General features: G+C 44.4%; 1 protein-coding gene across 1 annotated transcript in view; it reads right to left on the bottom strand.

Annotated features, from left to right (window-relative positions):
• Positions 1-305: 305 nt before the first annotated feature.
• FBXO15 (F-box protein 15) overlaps positions 306-21,462 on the bottom strand; it is a 49,673-nt gene continuing 28,516 nt past the window's right edge. Inside the window, exons 9-10 of the mRNA XM_025931374.2 lie at positions 3,226-3,350; positions 306-674 (exon numbers count right to left, since the gene is read on the bottom strand). Coding sequence (XP_025787159.1) covers positions 408-674; positions 3,226-3,350 — 392 coding nt within the window. The 3' untranslated portion in view covers positions 306-407. The remainder of the gene's footprint in view (positions 675-3,225; positions 3,351-21,462) is intronic.

The following is a 21,462-nucleotide window of genomic DNA, read 5'->3' on the forward strand; positions in this document are numbered from 1 at the left end:
TATGCACAGTGATCACACATGCACATACACACACACGGAGTGATCACACACACACATATACATGCACAGTGATCACACAGATCTACACATACAGTGATCACACACACACACACAGTGACCACACAATCATATGCGTCAGAAGAATTCCTTGCTTTTTAAGTTGCATGGCAGAAGAGAAGCAGATATCTTGTTTCTTATTTTGTATGAATTTTCATTGGGACGTTTTTAAACTTTAACTTAGTCCTCTACACATTAGCTTGAAAATGACCCAGGAATCACAACTTCTAACGTGAAAGAAAAAGGCATCAAACAGGCTACTACTTTATTTTAACTCCCAACGCCAAGAACAGAACGATGAGTCCAAGGTAAACAAACAGCGACCCTGATCTGCCACCCGCTGCCAGCACTCAGTATGCCGTCCCAAACCAGCGGTTTATTTTCGCTATCCTCAGGTACAGGACCAGGCTGACGATGAAGTACTCTTCGGTCTCCTTGATCCACACCAGCTCCACGTGCACTTTTCCTTCCGAGTCCACATAGTCAACACAGGAAGTCTGTCCCAAGAAGCTGGGACCGTCAGAGGGCCCCAAAGCCCTCATGCAAACCGGAGAACTGAAACACCAAAACGGTTTCCCATATTCATCCAAAAGAGTTATGTCCATTATAGAACAACTCTACAAAATAAACACAAACATTCATAAGTGTGAGGGAAAAACGGCCAATTAGACCTGCTTTCCAGGTCTGACTGATATGTGCCCGGAGGGACAAACGAAGCCACGTCGTGAAGGATGGAGCGGGAGGGGAGGGAGACGAGAAAAGAGAGCAGAACGGGCAGGCGGAGGCAGAGTGCACACCGAGAGCCTGAAGGACGAGCAGCGGGTGGGGCGAGGGGCACCAGGGGACGGGGTCACGAGGGCGGCGGGCCAGCTCGCCCTCATCACCTCCACCACGCGTGTCCGCCGCACAACAGAGCAATAAATGGGGGTGGGAGTGGTGACGCAGCACGGGGATGTTGGTGGTCCTTACACGCCCCCCCCCCCCACTCCTTCCCTCGTCTGGCACCAGTTCACTCCCTGCAGACAGCTGGGTCACACGGGGGAAGTTCGAGATGGACAGACAGCCTCCGCCGGTCCTCCCCTTCCCAGACTCAGCGGATGAGACCCAGACCCTGCTTCACAGACACAGAGGCCCCCTCCTCCTCTCCTCTGCACTTGACTCCCCATCCAGTCCCAGGAAGCGGGGCTCCTTTCCCATTTGGTTCCTTCTCCATAACAAATCACTTCTGTCCTGGGGGGGGGGGGGGAAGGGGGAGGGGGAGAGAAGGGGGGAAGTGTTTTATAACCTCCCTCAAATCTTCCTCTACCTACCTTCTGCCTTTCTCCTCAAGAGAACTGTTTCCAATTACCCTTCCCCAAATCTGTCTCTCTCAACATGAACTTCTCGAATGTACACATCCGAGCAGTAGACAGAACCCACCTTCCCTGCAGGGCAAGTCCATTCTCCCCACCTGTACCCCCTTTGCCGAAGAACTCTGCGGCGTCAAAGGCTGAGGTCAGATGCGGGGTATCGGGTTCTCCCAAGGTGCCCGACCCCCTCAATCACCCAGGCCGCTGCAGCATGGTCTGCAAACTGGCCAACGCATCTTGTGGGGGACAGGGCGGGGGGCACAGCCATCACCACACATGAGCCTGTGACGCACCCGTCAACCACGGTTATACTCAAATCTCTAGCTTGAATTAAAATGGATTTAGAAGCGAGGTTCAGATAAACATTAAAAACGCCAAGGCAATGAAAGGCTAAAGTAAAGGAACAGACAGAAGAAAAGCCTTAGCAAAGGACACCCCATCAGCCGGCACGTCTGAGAGGAACGGACAGAAGGCAGAGCGGGACAGGTTTCGTTCCGAGCGTCACTGAATCAGACCGAAGACTGAAGCAGGGCTCCCACCCTGGCTGTCAGAACGGTCTGTAAAGCAGTATGGCAGCCAGTTACCGAGCAGCTGTCGTGTGGGGACTCAGGACTGACATCAGCCACTGCAGGCGTCTCTAAAATGTATTTGAGATCATAATCTGACTCTAATAAAGAAAAAGAGGGGCGCCTGGGTGGCTCAGTGGGTTGAGCGTCTGACTCTTGATTTCAGCTCAGGTCATGATCCCAGGGTTCATGGGATCAAGCCCCACATGGGGCTGTCAGCCGGAGCCTGTTGGGATTCTCTTTCTCCCTCTCTCTCTCTGCCTCTCCCATGCTCATGCTCTCTTTCTCTCTCAAAATAAATAAATATACATAGAGAGAGAGTGAGAGAGAGAGACTCAAAGAAAGAGACAGAGTGTGAACGGGGGAGGGGCAGAGAGAGAGGGAGACAGTATCCGAAGCAGGTTCCAGGCTCTGAGCAGTCAGCACAGAGCCCGACGCGGGGCTCGAACTCACCACCGGGAGACCATGACCTGAGCCGAAGTCAGAAGCTTAACCCACTGAGCCACCAGGCATACCTGATAATTAACTGCTTTGAATGCTTGGTCTCAGTCATCATCAGTAATTGTTCTAACTTGTATGGCAGAAAAAAAGCCATGTTACTGGAGACAGATCCCACTGGCTCACCTGGAATATGAGAATGCTATTCATCCCACAAAATAACGATGGCAAACAGGGAGAACCAGGGGCGGCCATGGGCACAAGATCACAGAAGAGAACAAAATGAAGTTACAAGGGCTCTCACCCTCCTCCACCTCCTCCTCCTCCTGCCAACTCCCTCCATCCCTGCCAACCCCCAACCACTAAATAAACTCTCCCGTCCATGTGGCTAACTTCTGATGAGACACCAACTGATGTCACTGTTCAAGGAAGGGTATTCACGGAAGTATCTGTATCCTGACTTTTAACGTGGTGTATGAGCATTTAAGATGTTGAATAAATGCTACTTGCCTGGTCCGACCGAGAGCACCACTCTTTTTCCACAAGACAGACAGACAGAGGGGCTTCAGGGGGGCAAGGGTACAAGAATGTGCTGCAAGCTTGCCCCCCCCCACACACTCAATGAAAAACAGAAGGCACGCAACAGGCACCTGTTGAATGCATCGACTGTCTGTGCCCAAGAGAAAGTGCACATATCTTCAGACATTAGAACAGTCAAACTAGGACTTTAAAAGCAGGATCACAGATATACATCAACAGACTTCTTTTATCACACAGAAACCAGGTTACGTTAAGAAAATTAAACAACAAATTACCTTTATACAGCCATCAAAAATATCAGTTCTCCAAGAGAGGCCAACTTTCCCAATAAGAGGTAGGTGTTCTGTGTTATTTTTAAAACTTATAACAACAATCTTCACATATCCATCTTCAATGTACCCTGAAAAGATTTAAGAGTTTGACAATTACGACATGCCCATGCAGGACAAGTCAGGACTCTTCAGGAGGGCTGCTTCATAAAGAAGGCCTCATGGGGCTGAGGCCCAGGTTCGGACATGTGGCCTGAGGCCAGTGGCCCGTACGCTGGAGACATGATCTGAAAGGTGAGTCAGGGAGACACCTGGGGTGCACCTGGATGTCCACCTGTCACCAAGAGGGAGATTGCTAAGGAGGCAGGGGTCCTTCTGATTTGATTATACCTACGGTGCTAAAAACGGTAAAGGAGAACTGTGCAGCTTAGGATAGCAGATGCCAAAGTGGTCCAGAAAGGACACTGAATGTGGGGGGTCAAGGAGGGCAACGGGCCGGACTGAGGAGTTTTGAGAGCTGGGGCGCACGGACGAGATTCAGAGCCGCGCGCGCACACGCTTCCTGGTGGGTGAGCATCCTTGCACACACAGCAGCCGGAGGGCAGACCCCCAGCCCCTGTGACCAGCGAGGCGCTAAGAGCAGCCTGGTCACAGTCAAGAGCCCCGCACGACCCCGCTGCCATGTCCCACTCTCCCAGGCCCTGTGCTCCGTGCTCGGGACTCCCTGTACCACTGGGTGCCCCGTGACAAGCAGCTCGGCATGTCACTGCCCGCACCCGGAAAGTGACTGCCGAACGTGCCGCTCCTTCGCAGGCCACAAGCTTTCTGAGACACCTGCACGGGGTAAGAGGTGAGTCCTGGGGCAGAGCAGACGGAAGAACAGAGGGGAGCAGACGCTCTTTGGCCCAAGGTGGGTGACTGCGGGGGACAGAAGGAAGCCCACGGAAGCTGTCTGCGGAGCCCAAGCGCTGCCCTAGACATCCTGGACCATGTGGTCACCGAATGGAGCTTGAGCGCTGCTTCGCCAGCGGCCCCCTGGGCGACACAGTGATGCGTTCCAGGCAACACATCCCCTCGGAGCAGAGCTCCCAGTCCTGCAGCAGGGCACCGGGAGCCCTTCTGCAGCAAGGACAGAGGCAGCCCACAGCCCCCCCCCCAGTCCCCTCCTCCACTGAGCGACTAGCAAGAACTGTGCATTGTCCCCCCCCTTCTCCACAGGTGCAGGAGTGCATGCCACAGGACCCTGACCCTTCCCAGGCAACGCTCTGCTGTCACCTCGGCAGGGCTCCATGCAAGCAGGGGGGAGAGCTGCGAGAAGCGGGGCCTCAGAGGAGACGCGGTAATGACATTCGGAATGGACCAGATGCGGCTCTGCTCTGCTCTGTATTACTGCACAGCCATGTGCAAAATCAAGAGAGACCTCCGACCGGCTGGCATGTGTCCTGGCAGCCAGACGACGCCATACAGAAAACCGCGAGTTCATTTTCCATGTGGCTTGTCCTCAGGACACTGCAGAAAATGGACTCCGAAGTACAGCAGCCCATAACAGCTCAGTGGCAATTGTCTAAGCTAGTAAGCATGAAACCTCTGTGGAAGCAAGGGCTGCTGGCATTTTATTACCAAATATTCTCCCACTTTAGAACAACTTTAACATTTGCCGTATCTTGAAAGGTCAGGGCTCTTTCTACGCACTCTGTAAGTGCCTGTATCTATAGGAGAAAAAGGTTAGGCCCTCCCCACAGTTAAACAATCCGCACACAGAACGTATGCGAAAACGTGTATCTATAAAATAGGTAATATTTTTGAGTTCTTACTGTACATCAAGCATTATGTTAAGCGCTTTATGCACGGTAGCTCAAGACATCTTAAGATACTACTATGAATGAGGCATTGTATGTTCTGAATTCACAGGTGAGAGAACTACACACAGGTTAACAGTACCTCGGGCAAGGTCATGCCAGTCATAAGTGCAGAGACACGACTCAAACGCTGTTATGTGTCTAGAGTCTTTCTTATAACAGATTAACACATATACAAAAGGGGGAAACATAATCACCTATTTGCTTAAACACTAGCTGAGAATTTACAATACAGATTTAAATTCTCACGAAATCTTGCTTTCGTATTACTGCCAGTAGAGGAAAACCTATAAATTAGCAGACAACATATGCTGGGGAATCACTTATGGCTCCTCCTCCAAATTTGTGGTAATCCCTCCAGCTGGGAGTCCAATGCTCACGTATCTCCTCCCCTCCCCAACCTTCCTATAACAAGGCCATAAGTGGCCGGGGTTCCTTCTCTGTGAGATAATGTACCCTTAACGAGTTCCTGTGTTGCTTAAATCATTCAGAATAAATTCTGTTGTTGGAAATTCCAACTTTAACCTACCAAAACATAAGACCATCCCCAAAATGCAGACAAATTACATTCGAGGCTCACTGCCCTTGGCTTCCAGTGACATTCAGTTACAGGCATGGCTTTTAGAGTCATAAAGGCCTCATTCCAAACCCTGCCCAGCCATTTATTAGCTGTGTAACCATGGTCAAGCTCTAAGCTGAGTAAAATAAGAACACACACAGAAGGTACTTTATAAGGCTTTGTGAACACTAATATAACTAATAATATATATTAACATTAAAGGGTAGATTATTATATATCCCAGGCTAAATGTGCTAAGCACCTTAGATGCACTATATCAACAATAATACTCTATCTAAAGAGTCAAGCCTACAGCAGAGGAGACAAAAGATGTGTACCATGTACGTGGATTGCAAGACTCAATAATTATTGAGACATCCATTCACCCAAATGATCTACAGGTTCAATGCAATCCTAATCATAAACCCAGGAGACATTTTAATTAATTATTTATAAATATTAAACATAGAAAAATAAAAAATAAAAATTAACAAGCTGCTTCTAAAATTCACATGGAAATACTAAGGACCTAAAATAGCCACACAATCTTAAGAAGAAAAAAAAAGTTGACTTCTAGACTTACTATAGATGTACAGCAATGAAGACACAGAACAGAACAGATGGGTCCAAAAATAGACCAATACTCTTACTGGAAGTTGACCTCTGACAAAGACATCAAGATAATTTAATGAGAAAATCTTTTCACAAATGGTGCAAATAACTTCTTATCAATATGGAAAAACAGAATGAACCTCATCCCTTACCTTATACTTCACACAAAAATTAATTAGGGTTGGATAACAGACCTAAATATAAAAGTTAAAACCATAATACAACTTGAAGAAAGAAAGCATACCTCTATAACCTGGGGTAGAAAAAGGTTTTAAGACCAAAAAAAAAAAAAAAAAAAAAAAAAAAAAAGACAAAATTTTAAAAACCTGATAAATTAGACTTCATCCAAATGTGAAACTTCTGGTCATTAAACCATATCATTAAGAGTTAAGAACATACAATGGGGAAAGGATGGTCTCTTCAATGAATGGAGTTGGGAAAACTGGATAGCCACACGCAAAAAAATAAAATAAAATAAAACTGGATCCCTTATCTTACACCATATACAAAATTAACTCAAAATGGATTCAGACTTGAATGTAAGAAACCATACCAGAAACCATAAAACTCCTAGAAAAAAAAATAATAAGCTCCTTGACATAGGTCTTGGTGATACATTTTGGGATCTGACTCCAAAAGCAAAGGCAACAAAAGCAAACATAAACAAATGGGACTCCATCGAACTAAAAAGCTTCCGCACAGCATAGGAAACCATCAACAAAGTGAAAAGACAACCTACCGAATGGAAGAAAATATCTGCAAATAATATGGGCAACAAGGGGTTAACATGCAAAATATATAAAGAACTCATAAAACTCAATGTCAAAAGAAAATCCAATTTAAAAATGGGCAGAGAATCTGGGTAGACATTTTCCCAAAGAAGACATCCAGATGTCCAACAGACACATGGAAAGATGCTCAACATCACTCATCACCAGAGAATCAAATCAAAACCAGTATGAGGTATCTCCTCACACCTGTCAGAATGGCAATTATTTAAAAAAAAAAACCACAGGAAATAACAAGTACTGGTGAGGAGGTGGAGAAAGGAGAACGCTCGTGCACTGTTGGTGGTAATTAGCTACATTAATTTATCCTCTCCACCATGGAAAACAGTATAGATGTTCCTCAAAATTGTTTTTAAAAAATTACTATGTAATCTAGAAATTCCACTTCTGGATATTTGTCCAAAGGAAATATAATCACTAGCTCAAAAAACAAATCTTAGCATTGCATTATTCACTAAAGCATGATTTATAACAGCCTAGGCATGAAAACAACCTAAGTGTCCATCAACAGATGAATGGATAAAAATCTGTAATACACACACACACACACACACACACACACACACACACACACACACACACGAAATGGAATATTCGGCCATAAAAAAGAAGGAAATCCTTTATTTGCAATGACATGGATGGACCCAAAGAACATTATGCTAAGTGACACAAGCCAGACACATAAAGACAAATATGTGGATTTCACTTATATGTGTAATCTGAAAAACAAAAGAAATAAATACAGAGAACAGAATGATTGCTGCCAGAGGGGAGGAGTGGATGAAATGAGTGAAGCAGGTGAAGAGACACAAACTTAATGGTTATAAAATAAGTGAGTACAGCACGGGGACTATAGTCAAGTATTGGTAGAGCATACTTGAAAGTTGCCAGAAGAGTAAGTCCTACAATTTTCTTTTTTTTTTTTTTAACGTTTATTTATTTTTTTGGGACAGAGAGAGACAGAGCATGAACGGGGGAGGGCAGAGAGAGAGGGAGACACAGAATCCGAAACAGGCTCCAGGCTCTGAGCCATCAGCCCAGAGCCCGACGCGGGGCTCGAACTCACGGACCGCGAGATCGTGACCTGGCTGAAGTCGGACGCTTAACCGACTGCGCCACCCAGGCGCCCCAAATGCTACAATTTTCTATATGGTGACAGACGGTAACTAGACTTATGATAGTGATCATTTCAGACTGTGTGAATATCCAATCGTTATATTGTACACCAGAAAGTCATGTAATATGTCAATTATACCTTAATGAACAAAATTGTTAAGATACCTTGAAGGCAATGAGTAAGCCAGCCACAGACTGTGAAAAGATACTTGCAGAACATTTATCCGCCAAGGGACTGGCATTCAGAAAACACAAAAAAGTCATGTAATTCACAAATAAAGAGTTAACTGTTTTTAAAAAGGCAAAAGGATTAACACACACTTCAAAAAGATATGAAAATGGCCAAGAGGCACACGAAAAGGTGTTCACCACTACTGGCCATCAGGGAGACGCAAATCAAAGCCACGAAGTCCTGATCCTACTCCCACAGGCTGGAATGACAAAAATTTAAAAGACTAATAACATCAAATGTTGGTGGGATATGGAACAACCATATAACCATACTGTACGCTGCTCGGGGGGAGGGGGTATAAAATGGTACAAACACTGTAAAAAATATTTGGTAATTTCTCATACATAAAATTTTCTTATACATAGAAAAATGTCTGGCAGTTTTTAAAACATAAACTCTCCCTGGAGAGGAGGAGCCAAGATGGCAGAACATGGAAATTTTCTGTGTGTCTCGCGTCCATGGAACACAGCCAGACCAACACTAAACCATCCTACACACCTAGAAAACTGACTGGAGGACTAACACAACAATCTGCACAACCTGAACCACAGAATTCAGCAGGTACGCGGTGCAGAGAAGTGAACTTGGGGAGCAAGAAGGCGCAGGAAGGGAGGTGCTTTTGCAAGCAGAGAGAGGAGATGGGAGGGGGGGAAGGGGAGAATACAGGCAAAGCACCCCTCCCCAAAAGCAGCTGGAGATAAAGTAGAAAATTGGAAACAGCTGCAGGGACTAAACTAAAAATGGAGAAAGGAGAGGGTTTCAATTCCATTAAGACTGTAAACAAGGGGAGCGCGAAGGCTGCAACTCTGCAGCTCCCTACCTGGCGGTGCTCTGGTGGGAAGGGCGAATCCCCAGGAACAGAGTGGGGTCCAGGAGGTTTTCGGGCCACACGGGGAAAAGCGGTTCCAGGGCTGAAAGGGCATTTGATAGAGACTGTTGAAGCCACCTGGACCCGGCAGACCCCAGAAGATGGCCACATTCTCTGGTGCTGGAACAAGGTCGTTAAGGGTGAAGCCTGGTGCCAGGCGTGTGTTGTGATTTTCCATAATCCCTGAAACGCTGCTGCTACACCGTCTCATGAACTTTTTTCTGGGGTGGGCTGGCACCTGACCACAGTCTCGGGGCACCGGCAGCAGCAGGGTCCAGCGGGCGTTCCTGGGTGCAGCGGACATTCGGCCATTGCTCATTCGGCCACTGCTCGGAGAGACCCTCCCGCAGAGGGGCGGAACGGGTCAAAGCCTCGGTCCTTTGGAAGCAAGGGGCCGGGGAAAACAGCTGCATCTGAGACAAACCTCAGGAGAGAGGTACTGCCTGGGGCCTGGTCACGGAGAGTGGAAAAGCGGGGAGTGGATGAGAGCTGAAGACGGAGGACTGGTGCGCGACTGCTGATCCGGGAGAACGGACTGGGTGGCTGGCCGGCGCCATTTTTCACCGCTCCCTCGCATGCCCACGCACGCGCACCTACGAGCACAGGCAAGAATCCACCCCAGGAGGCTGGCAGCGCCATCTAGGGGAGAGCGGAGCCGTTACACCGAGCCCCGCCCAACTGGGCCAACTTCGCTCTTCAAGAACACAAACCTCACCGCCGGCTTCATCTATGGACTATAAAGAGCTACATGGACCGACCTCTAGGGGAAAACGAAGCAATTTCAGTCCTACTTCAATCTGTTAGTAGGTTCATCTTTTCAATTTTCTTACTTTCCTTTTTTTTTCTCTTTTACACTTCTTCTTGAATACAGAAAAAGAAAAAATTCATTTTTATTTTCAATTTTTATTAAAAATATTTTCTTTAATTACTATATTTTTTACTTTTGTGTAAATTTTTTCAAATTCTATTTTACTTCCGTCATTTTATTTTAGTCTACTTCCATGTATTCACCTTTTCAAATTTTCAAACGATCTCTTTTTTTCTTTTTCTTTCTTTCTTTTCCATTTCTTTTCTTTTTCTTTAATGCAGAAAGAGAAAAACTTCATTTTTACCTTCAATTTCTATTAAAAATATTTTTCATTAACTTTTTTACTATATTTTTTGCTTTTGTGTAAATTTTCTCAAATTCTATTTTACTTTCATCATTTTATTTCAGTCTACTACAGTGTATTCACTTCTTCAAATTTTCAAACTATTTCCTTCTTTCCTTTTTTATTCTTTTTTCTCTTTTTCATTTCTTTTCTATTTCTTGAACATAGAAAAGATTCATTTTTAATTTTTAATACAAATATTTTTCTTTAAATTTTTTCTATTTACTTCTGTGTATATTTTTTCAAATTCTATTTTACCTCTATCATCTCATTTTAGTCTACTTCAGTGTATTCATTTTTTCAAATTCTCAATTTCCCTTTTTTTTCTTCTCCCCCCCCCTTTTTCTCTAATCTGTCAAACCACTTTCAACACCCAGACCAAAACACACCTAGGATCTAGCATCATTTATTCAATTTGTGTGTGTGTGTGTGTGTTTAATTCTTTAATTCTAATATTTTTTTTAATTTTAATTTTTTTATTTTAATTTTTCTACCTCATTAATTCCTTTTCTCCCTTCAAAATGACAAAATGAAGGAATTCAACCCAAAAGAAAGAGCACGAAGAAACGACAGCCATGGATTTAACCAACACAGATATAAGCAAGATGTCTGAACCAGAATTTAGAGTCACGATAACAAGAATACTAGCTGGAGTCAAAAATAGATTAGAATCCCTTTCTGCAGAGATAAAAGAAGCAAAAAATAGCCAGAATTAAATTAAAAATGCTATAAATGAGCTGCAATCATGGATGGATGCCGCAGTGGCAAGGATGGAGGAGGCAGAACAGAGAATCAGCGATGTAGAGGACAAACTTATAGAGAATGATGAAGCAGAAAAAAAGAGGGAGATTAAGGCAAAGAGCACAATTTAAGAATTAGAGAAATCAGTGACCCATTAAAAAAGAATAACATCAGAATCATAGGGGTCCCAGAAGAGGAAGAGAGAGAAATAGGGGTAGAAGGGTTAGGTGAGCAAATCATAGTGGAAAACTTACCTAACCTGGGGAAAGACACAGATATCAAAATCCAGGAAGCACACAGGACCCCCATTAGATTCAACAAAAACCAAGCATCAACAAGGCATATCATAGTCAAAATCACAAAATATTCAGGCAAGGAGAGAATCATGAAAGCATCAAGGGAAAAAAGTCCTTAACCTACAAGGGAACACAGATCAGGTTTGCAGCAGACCTATCCACAGAAACTTGGCAGACCAGAAAGGAGTGGCAGGATATATTCAGTGTGCTGAATCAGAAAAATATGCAGCCAAGAATTCTTTATCCAGCAAGGCTGTCATTCAAAATAGAAGGAGAGATAAAAAGTTTCCCAGGCAAACAAAAATTAAAGGAGTTTGTGACCACTAAACCAGCCCTGCAAGAAATTTTAAGGGGGACTCTCTGAGGGGAGAAAAGATGAAAACATTAATTAATTAATTAATTAATTAATAATAAATAAATAAAGCAACAAAGATTAGAAAGGACCAGAGAACACCACCAGAAACTCCAACTCTACAAGCATCATAACGGCAATAAATTCCTATCTTTCAGTACTCACTGTAAACATCAATGGACTCAGTGCTCCAATCAAAAGACATAGGGTAACAGAATGGATAAGAAAACAAGATCCATCTATATGGTGTTTACGAGACCCACTTTAGACCTAAAGACACCTTCAGATTGAAAGTAAGGGGATGGAGAACCATCTATCATGTTAATGGTCAACAAAAGAGCCAGAATGGCCATACTTATATCAGACAATCTAGACTTCAAAATAAACACTGTATCAAGAGATGAAGAGGGATGCTATATCGTAATTAAGGGGTCTATCCACCAAGAAGACCTAACAATAGTAAACATTTATGCGCCAAATGTGACAGCACCCAAATATATAAATCAATTAATCACAAACATAAAGAAACTCATCGATAGTAATACCATAATAGTAGGAGACTTCAACACCCCACTCACAGCAATGGACAGATCATCTACTCAAAATATCAACAAGGAAACAATGGCTTTGAATGACACACTGGACCGGATGGACTTCACAGATATATTCAGAACATCTCATCCTCCGAAAAGACCATATATTGGGAAACAAAATCAGCCCTAAGTAAGTACCTGTAGTATTCTTGTAATTTTTTCTAGCTTGGAAATTACATCAAAATAAAAAGTTACCAAAAAACCACACTCAACAAAGGTCAACAATCAGCAGCTGTATCAACCTTCCTCTGCTTATTGCAACTAGCTATGCTTTGCCTACCCAACCGGTAACTCTGGGGATGCCAACCAAATCTGTGTCCTCAGATCTTCTTCCTTTGAGGGATTTAGTCCCTCAAAACTTCACCATTCACCCCTATGGGTTATAGCACCTTTCAGCCTACACTAATCTCTTCCTTTTCTAACCCTGCTGCACATATACCTGAAGATTTAATTATAGTGGATTGTTTTTGCATGTTAGATATTTCCTAAAATAACCTGCAGTCTTTAGGAATAAAGGTCATGTCTCCTATGGCATGATTAATGGCACTACTAATAACATTTCTCATTTTTCAGCTATGATTAGAATTCATTTTTTGGCCCATAAATAGAACACAGAAAAGGCAGGGAGAGTAAAGAATGTTGGGAAGAGAGATTGACTGACCAATTGGTCTGACTGCATGGTCTTCCTATGGCAAACAGGAAGAAGAGGTAAGGGGGTTAAATTGGATTAAAACTGCCTACAGCTAGAACAGCAACACAGGCTCGCTAAACACATAACTGGATGAGGGGAAATCGAGTAAGACAGGCCCTAGAGCGCCATCTGAGAGGCCGACGTGGTAACATGAATAAATGGACCAGACATCTGGACATTGGGGAGCAACTCTCGGGGCGCAGAGATAAATCTCGGGTAAAGAGGAAGGAAGACCCTACAATCTCAAAAACATTCGCCACCGAGTAGTAACAATGGAAAGCTGCACAGACACCAACGCTACAAAGGAATAATTAATAATGACAAAAAAATGTCATTAGACTCTATCAAATAGAATAGGCACTATGCTCTTGGGGTGAGAGAATCTTTAGTATTTCCCCCTTTTTCTTGTTAGGTATGGAACACAAATCTCATGGCAAACACCCAGCTTCTCTCTTTACTCAGCTGTTTCCAGATACCTCTGTTTTCCAAACCCCTGATGCACATGAAATTAAAGTAATTTCACGTAGTTGAACGCAGACATAGATCAGTGGACTATGAAAGGAGAGGTCTCCGAACGTGCTGAGGATCAGAAGTTTCCCCTCCGTTTCACTGGCTGTAGTGGCCGCACGAGTGACAGGAAGAAGAGCTGTGCTGGAAGGTGACAGAGGAGGAAAACTTTCAAATCTGTAGGACCATTTCCCTCCCGAGTCCAGAGTTGGTGAGTGTGATGAGTTTAGTAAAAGCTCCTAAGTCTTTTGAGCCACAGAGTCTCTATTTCTTTCACGCCAGCAAGAACCCTCACAGTCTACATTTGCTGCGAGTATTGTCCCCGGTACTGGTGACAAGAAACTTGATTAAAAACAGGATAGGGGCGCCTGGGTGGCTCAGTCGGTTAAGCGTCCGACTTCAGCTCAGGTCACGATCTCGCGGTCCATGGGTTCGAGCCCCGCGTCGGGCTCCGGGCTGACGGCTCAGAGCCTGGAGCCTGCTTCCGATTCTGTGTCTCCCTCTCTCTCTCTGCCCCTCCCCCATTCATGCTCTGTCTCTCTCTGTCTCAAAAATAAATAAAACGTTAAAAAAAAAATTTAAAAAAAAACAGGATAAAGTGTGCACTCAGACTCTTTAAAAGCTCCCTGCTCGTTAATTCAATAACGTTTGAAAATAGCTTTTCCCATCGACGTGCATAAAGATTCAGACCGCTGTTTTCACAAGACCTGGTTCTACTTTCCGTACCATTGGACCAATTTTCTATCAGTCCAGTTGATGTGAAAATACACTATTTTTTCTAGGGTAGTCCTTCCACACGTTTAAGGGGAAGGTACATGGATATTTGTTTTGGGCTCTCCGGCAACTGTTCTGCTTTTCTCACTAAGCATGTTCTGATATTCCTCTGAGACGCGCTCCCAGCTCAGTCCCAGTATGTCCGGCGGTAGCAGCCAGACCCAGATATGGAGCATCCCATTCACCTGGCACCTGGCTGAGTCAGGGGTGAGTTCAGAACCCGACCAGAGTCAAGCAGACGCGATGAGACTCTTAGGGAGGAGCGCTCAGGAGGAGAACCTCAGACTTGGACGTGAGCTCCTGAGCTAGCCAGAGCTGCCTGGAAAGGAGAAAGCAGAATTCAGAATGTAGGGAAGTGAGAAGATGGAGAATGGACAGACCAAGATGGACAGACAAGCTGTCTAGACACATCCGGTCCCCCTGACAGGCAACAAGCCCTTGCATCAAACTGTCTGAAATAAAACATCTCCTTGAGTTTTTCAGCAACATGAATCCTTTCTGCTAAGCCAGTTTTAGGTTAGGTTTTCCATAGCTTGAAACCAAAATTTGCTTTATTTGTACAGAAGTGTTTTGGTTCTTTTAAAATAATTTTTGAGGGGCGCCTGGGTGGCGTAGTCGGTTAAGCGTCCGACTTCAGCCAGGTCACGATCTCGCGGTCCGCGAGTTCGAGCCCCGCGTCGGACTCTGGGCTGACGGCTCGGAGCCTGGAGCCTGTTTCCGATTCTGTGTCTCCCTCTCTCTCTGCCCCTCGCCCGTTCATGCTCTGTCTCTCTCTGTCCCAAAAATAAATAAACGTTGAAAAAAAAATTTTTTTTTAAATAAATAAAAAAATAAAAATAAAATAAAATAAAATAAAATAATTTTTGAGTCAGAAAATATGAATATATTAATGAATGAAAAAGAAGAAGATGATGGGAAAACAGATTTGAGACAATGCTAAGAGACAAAAGGCTAACCACAGGGCCCAGAGCAGGTAAGAGCAGATATATTTAGGAAGAGAAATTGGGATGTACTTTTTGGAAAGAAGTGGGACATCTTTTTCTCTGAAACAGGAAAAAAAAAAAACCAAGAATACAAAAAGACCGTAATACAGTGACAATGTGGCGGCAGAAGAGAGAGGAAGATCAGGAGGAAGCACAAAGGTGACGATTTTTCTTAGCACAGCAGGTAGTGAGCCCAAGAACCAGGAACAGAGCAGGACGGTGATGGTGATCATACTTAAAGAGTCTTACATGAAATATAAAGGGGACTTATGAGCTGATTAGAAGATGTCTGAGTAGCAAAAAGGGGTAAGTCGAGTCTGAGAGCGCCAACGGACGTGCACTTGGGAATTTCCCCCAAGGAACCGGGGAGCCTTCAAGTGAGGAAAGCAACGTCAAGGTGAGAGGTACTTTAGCTATTGAGGCAGGGAGGCCACAGGGCAACAAGGAAAAGGGCCCCAAGTAGTCTGACTGCATCTGTAAAACCCAGGCTGTGTGCCCCGAAAAATGACGCCAGAAAGGGAACAGAGAGCCAGAAGAAATCGGGAGAAACCCCTAGAGGTCTGTAAAAAACCCAGGAATCATGCATGGTAACATGTTTGTGATCTGAGAAGTGACTCTAAGCTCAACATCCTGAAGATCTAAGTTTTACCAACGACTAAATTCATACCAGCGGAAAAACTACAAAACCCATTACTTATGTTTCTTATTAGACTTCCCTTCCTCAAATGGCTTGTTTTAAGTAAGAGATTCTACTTTTCACAATTGCCTTAATAAATATCTAGGGGAAAAAGCACAATGTATTATCTAAACAATATCCTTGAAGATGAAAATATAAACAAAGACCTCATTACCTTCCCTTTAAATGATTTTAAAAGTTCAAATCGCCAGAGAGAAAGAACAAATCAAAATCGGAGGTCAAATCTCAAACAGAAGTCACAGTCCAGAACAGCAAGAAAAGATGAGAAGGGCCCTCCCTGGGCTCTGCTGCCACCATTGTGACATCTTTACATTTCCAAGGAAGAGCCCGGTGGCTTCATTTTGCACTGGGTCCCACAAACCATGTGGCCTGTCTCGCTTCCGGGTAGAGTGGCACCTACTCTTGATGAGCTCTGACATAATAGATATAAAGATCTGGGTTCTCCTGTTTTGTGAACAATAATCTGTAATGCTGATTTTTCATAAGGGATCACCGGATGGACAAAATAGGAAAAATGTACTAACAACCAATGAGGAAGATGCTGTAAAGAATTTCTGTTCTAATTTTCATAGGTAATCGCCATCCAGACAGGACTGTACTATTTCTAATGCCTTCCAGTTATGATAAATGCTGAGAGAGAATAATCTGGCCTAGAAACATAGAAAGTAATTAGCATCAAGGAACAGAGAACAAAACAAGTCATTTATTTTTGGAATCACAACAATAAAAATGAGATTAACATGCTACATATGAAAAATATCTGAAACAAACTATTAAAACTTTAAAAGTAGAGCTCTTTTAAAGACAGGTTATCTGGGCTTTACCAGGTTCTGCTGCTGAAGAGCTGAAACCCACTCTTTTAGAGGGAAAAAAGAAGTTTCTGAAACCCATACCTTCTTTTTACCCCCTCAACGTTTTCTACTGTGTCTTACAGAGTAAGGACTGAACATGTATTATTTAATCAGTATTTTAACGAAGACCATATTGAAGAAACTCTGTAGGAAAGAGCCTGAATCTAACAGATCATGGAAACATAACCTAAAAGAATTTACTAGGGCAACACAAAAAGGAAGCATCAGTGAGTGGAGAAACGTGCAGGGTCCACACAGCAAACACTCCTCCCAAGGGCAGTGACAGAGACTTAAGGAGAAAGAGAGTCTGAAACCCTAACTAGAAGAGATCGATGACTTCCAAATTAACACACATTTATTGAAAATCTCATCAAAATCCAAATGAGATATTTTAAAAATCTGGCCAAGTGATTATTAAATACACCTAATAGAATAAATGGATTAAAGTAATGAAGAAAACCTAGATAAAAAATCATCAGTAAGAAATTTTGTATGGGGGGGGAGGGACACATACTTTCATAACAAACTACTCAAGAGGGGCCCCTGGCTGGCTCCATCTGAAGAGCATGCGACTCTTCACCTCGGGGTCCTGAGTTTGAGCCCCATGTTGGAGGTAGAGATTACTTAGATAAATAAAAAAACTTAAAAGGAAAATACACAAGTAAAGCTTGAAACATCTTCTTGCCTGCTGGGGATACAAGAAGGAGTATGGTGATTCTCAACAGAGAGAGAGAGAGTCCTTAGAGGGAAGGGCTTGGGAATCTATAGACTTTATACATTTCATGTTAATCAAAAGGAAGCATGGGTTTACATGCAATCAAAAACCTTTGAGAGATCCAAAAGCAACATACACTCAATGAAAAGGCAAAAGACAAAATGGAGAAAATACTTTCAATGAATGGAACTCCTGTAAGCCACAGAAACTATGGAACCAATCAAACTGAACAGACCCACGGAAATTCAATCAGAAGAGAAATATACAAACAGCAGCATATGGCCGGGCATCCTGGAGGCGACCGTTATTACCTCCCTGAGCCTCGAGGAGCCTTGGAAGGCAGGTTCTGACGTGGCCGCCCCTACAAGAGAGGACAGTGATAACCGTCCATGGCCACACGCAGCGCCAAGGTAGCTCCCTTCACACAGCCCACCCAGCGGCCACTACAATAGCCACCACCCTCTGCTGTATTCAACAGCTTGTTTAAACAGTCAAGCTAACATTCAAAGGCACAGGTTAATTTAAAACAATCGGATGTCACTTTCAGTTCTCAAATCATCAAATATTCTTCAAAATAACGCTCGTCACGATAGTGCTACAATCATGAACACCGGAGACCTAAATGCCCAACGTTAGGAGACTGGGTCAATAAATCATGATAAAACCAAACAGTGGGAGGTCATACAACTTTTCAAGAATGAACCTGCTAAGGGGCGCCTGGGTGGCGCAGTCGGTTAAGCGTCCGACTTCAGCCAGGTCACGATCTCGCGGTCCGTGAGTTCGAGCCCCGCGTCGGGCTCTGGGCTGATGGCTCAGAGCCTGGAGCCTGTTTCCCATTCTGTGTCTCCCTCTCTCTCTGCCCCTCCCCCGTTCATGCTCTGTCTCTCTCTGTCCCAAAAATAAATAAATGTTAAAAAAAAAAAAAAAAAAAAAAAAAAGAATGAACCTGCTAAAACAGTTTAGTGCCATGGGAAAATGCCCACAATGTGACGGTAAGGAGAAAGAGCAGACTGTGGCATTGCTCACGTAATGTGGTCCACAGATATAAATATAGCTGTATATTTGAAAATGGACTAAAATAGAAACAACAGTTGTCCTGGGTGATTTCTATTTGCTTCTTTACAAACTTTTACTATTCAGAACTTTCAAATCCTATAATAAAAAGACACTAGTTTTTAAATGCATCTTTAGAACAATTCAACAAGGCAGACGCCAGGAGCAGCCTACTTGAAGAATCCTGTCCCTTTGCTTCTTCTGTCTTGCTTTCCCTCTCAATCCCAATAAAAAGGTTACAATGCACTGTCCTGGGCAAAACGCTTTTACTTCAGCTTCTGCAAATTGGCAATAATTAGCTTGATACAAAGATCAAAAAATACACACTCCTGGCTGCTTTGCATTGCTGACATGCCCTTTTTCAAGCTCTAGTTACACTGCAAAAGTGCAGTGGGACTATTTGCCGCCGGCTCCTTCCCTGGGCTGCCCACACTCCCATCACAGGGCTCACTGACAGTGGTGCAGGGCAGAGTTAACACAGCAGCTGGGGATGTCTACTCTTGAGAAGGCCTGCTGGCCGGCCCGCCCACGGCTGCTGGGCACTCCGATTCTGGAAGCATCCCCACCTCGTCTTTCCTAACCCATACAAGCGGCTCACTGCGTCCGAACAGTTTCTATCAGCAACGCGGTTTGTGCGGAACATCCCTCCCTCTGGGGGTCTGGAATCAGGGTAGCTCCAGGCAGAGGGTGTCTGCCTCACCAGCCCCCAAGCACAACCCCAGGTACTAGTCTTTAAATGAGCTTCTCCTTGGGTAGACAACATTTCACAACTTGTGTTTTCACAACTCATTGCAGGAGAAAACAAGCCCATCCCAGTGACTCCCCGCTGTCCTTGGCGCTTCCCCACCCCCCACCCCCGCCTTTGCCCTTGGATGATTTTGCTCTGTACCCTTCCACTCCACCAAATGTGGGTCATTAATAATACACATCCTGAGTCCTGTGAGTCCTCCTAGCAAACTGCTCAACCCGGGGTTGGTCCTGGGGACCCAGTGCCAACAGTGCACCCACGTATCCAGAACGGAGCACAGAAAGACAGAAAAACACGTGAGGCACTTCTATACGCTTGACTCACATTTTCATTCACGAACTCCTCCTCCAGTATTTCCTTCACTGTTTATCCCTCCCACCCCTGCCTCTCATATATCCAATTCAGGTGACAAAATGTTTCTTCTCCTAAACTGCCTATTAGCTGGATTTTACTGACAACACACAAAGAAGCAGGTAGCAAATGTGTGCAGGCTCAGGAATCATAAACTTTTCTTTGAACAGAGATGATACGGATCCTTTCAAGAACACTCTTGTCGCAGCCATGACTTGTCAAAGTGGCTGAACACATAAAAATACAAAGAGAAAATGTCTCAGTTCCGTGGGGGAGGAATAGGACAAAGTGCCAAGGGGAAGGGGTCAAACCTTTAGGGAGACAAGAAAGGACACAGATCCTTTTACTCACTACGAGGTGGTGCAGAGAGGCAGAAACTCCTCCCTCTCCATACAGTGTCTGAGAGAAAATAACGTCTAGAAGCTTGAGCAATGCCTTATAAAATGGCGTCCCTGGCTCCCCCTGAGCACACGGGAGTAGAGCCTGCTCTGACCTGAAGGGGCAAAGAAGGGTGAAGGATACAGCAGGGCTTGTACATCACCAGCCTGGGAACTCAGCCCCCACGCCCCACCCGGACAAACGTTTGGGATTCAAAGTCAAGAGGCATCAGCTGCGGCCTCGGGTGGATGAGGACATCGCGCCCAGCACAGGGGCCTTGCTGGTGGGCCACAGAGGCAGTGCTCGTTCCCCCCCCCCCACCCCCCCCCGCGTCTCCGCTGAGCCAGCTCCGGCCTGGTCTTCCCACCTGTGTGTGTCAGGGGTGTCACTTCAGGCGCCAAGAACTAACCGGGGTCTTCCGCTCTGTGGTTAGCACCATGTATTGTAAAAATAATGACAATAAATAAAAATTTTTAAAAAATCCAAAGGACCCTGTAGCAAAGTCCATGAGACAAAGTTAAGAAAACAGAACACAGGGGTATCTTGCTCAGAGAAAATACAGTTGACAGAGATGAAGAACGTCTCAACTGGCCACTACCCAGTCTGATACTTCGCTGGGCTTGTGCCATCTGAATATAAACATGGCGTGAAACCTTTGATTGTCCGTAGTCCCTAAAGAGTCAATTCCAGAAAGCCTCTTAGGCAAATGATTCCATACAACACATTCTATACTAATATTGCAAAGTGATACAACACATCCTCTGAAGGATGAAGATATACTCAGATACATAGGGGTATCATGGAAAGCTAGTAATTGCTTTGCTGTAAGTCCCACATGTATGAGAATCCTCTGACAAAAGACTGTGGAACCACAAAAGAAGATCCATTCCAGGGACGCTGTACATTCTTGGTTAGAGTGTTTAACATTAGAAAAGGCCGGTCCCTTTAACTATCCATTTTCAAAACCTAATCAAGACCTGGATGGCAATCACACAGGTGTTTGCTTTATGAGAATCTGTTTTATGCATTTCTCTGTGTCAGTTCACAATACGAAGAAGTTCAATTGCAGAAAGAAAGAAAGAAAGAAAGAAAGAAAAGAAAGAGTTAATATGCAGAACGGTGGTTAACACAACACACAGAACCAGCAGGAAGGGACACGCAGGTGGCTCCAAAGTCGCTGGGAATGGTCGATTTCTTAAACTGTGGGGTGGCTGCAGGGGTTTTACGGTTTTTCCACAGCCTGTACAATGCAGCATGTGTAGAGAAGAACAGATTATCTCACAATTAAGATTTTAACACAAAAATTCTGTCACCCATCCCCTATGCAC

This window comes from Puma concolor, chromosome D3 (genome assembly GCF_028749965.1).
Source record: "Puma concolor isolate L17-30 chromosome D3, mPumCon1.1.hap2, whole genome shotgun sequence".
Lineage (NCBI taxonomy): Eukaryota > Metazoa > Chordata > Mammalia > Carnivora > Felidae > Puma > Puma concolor.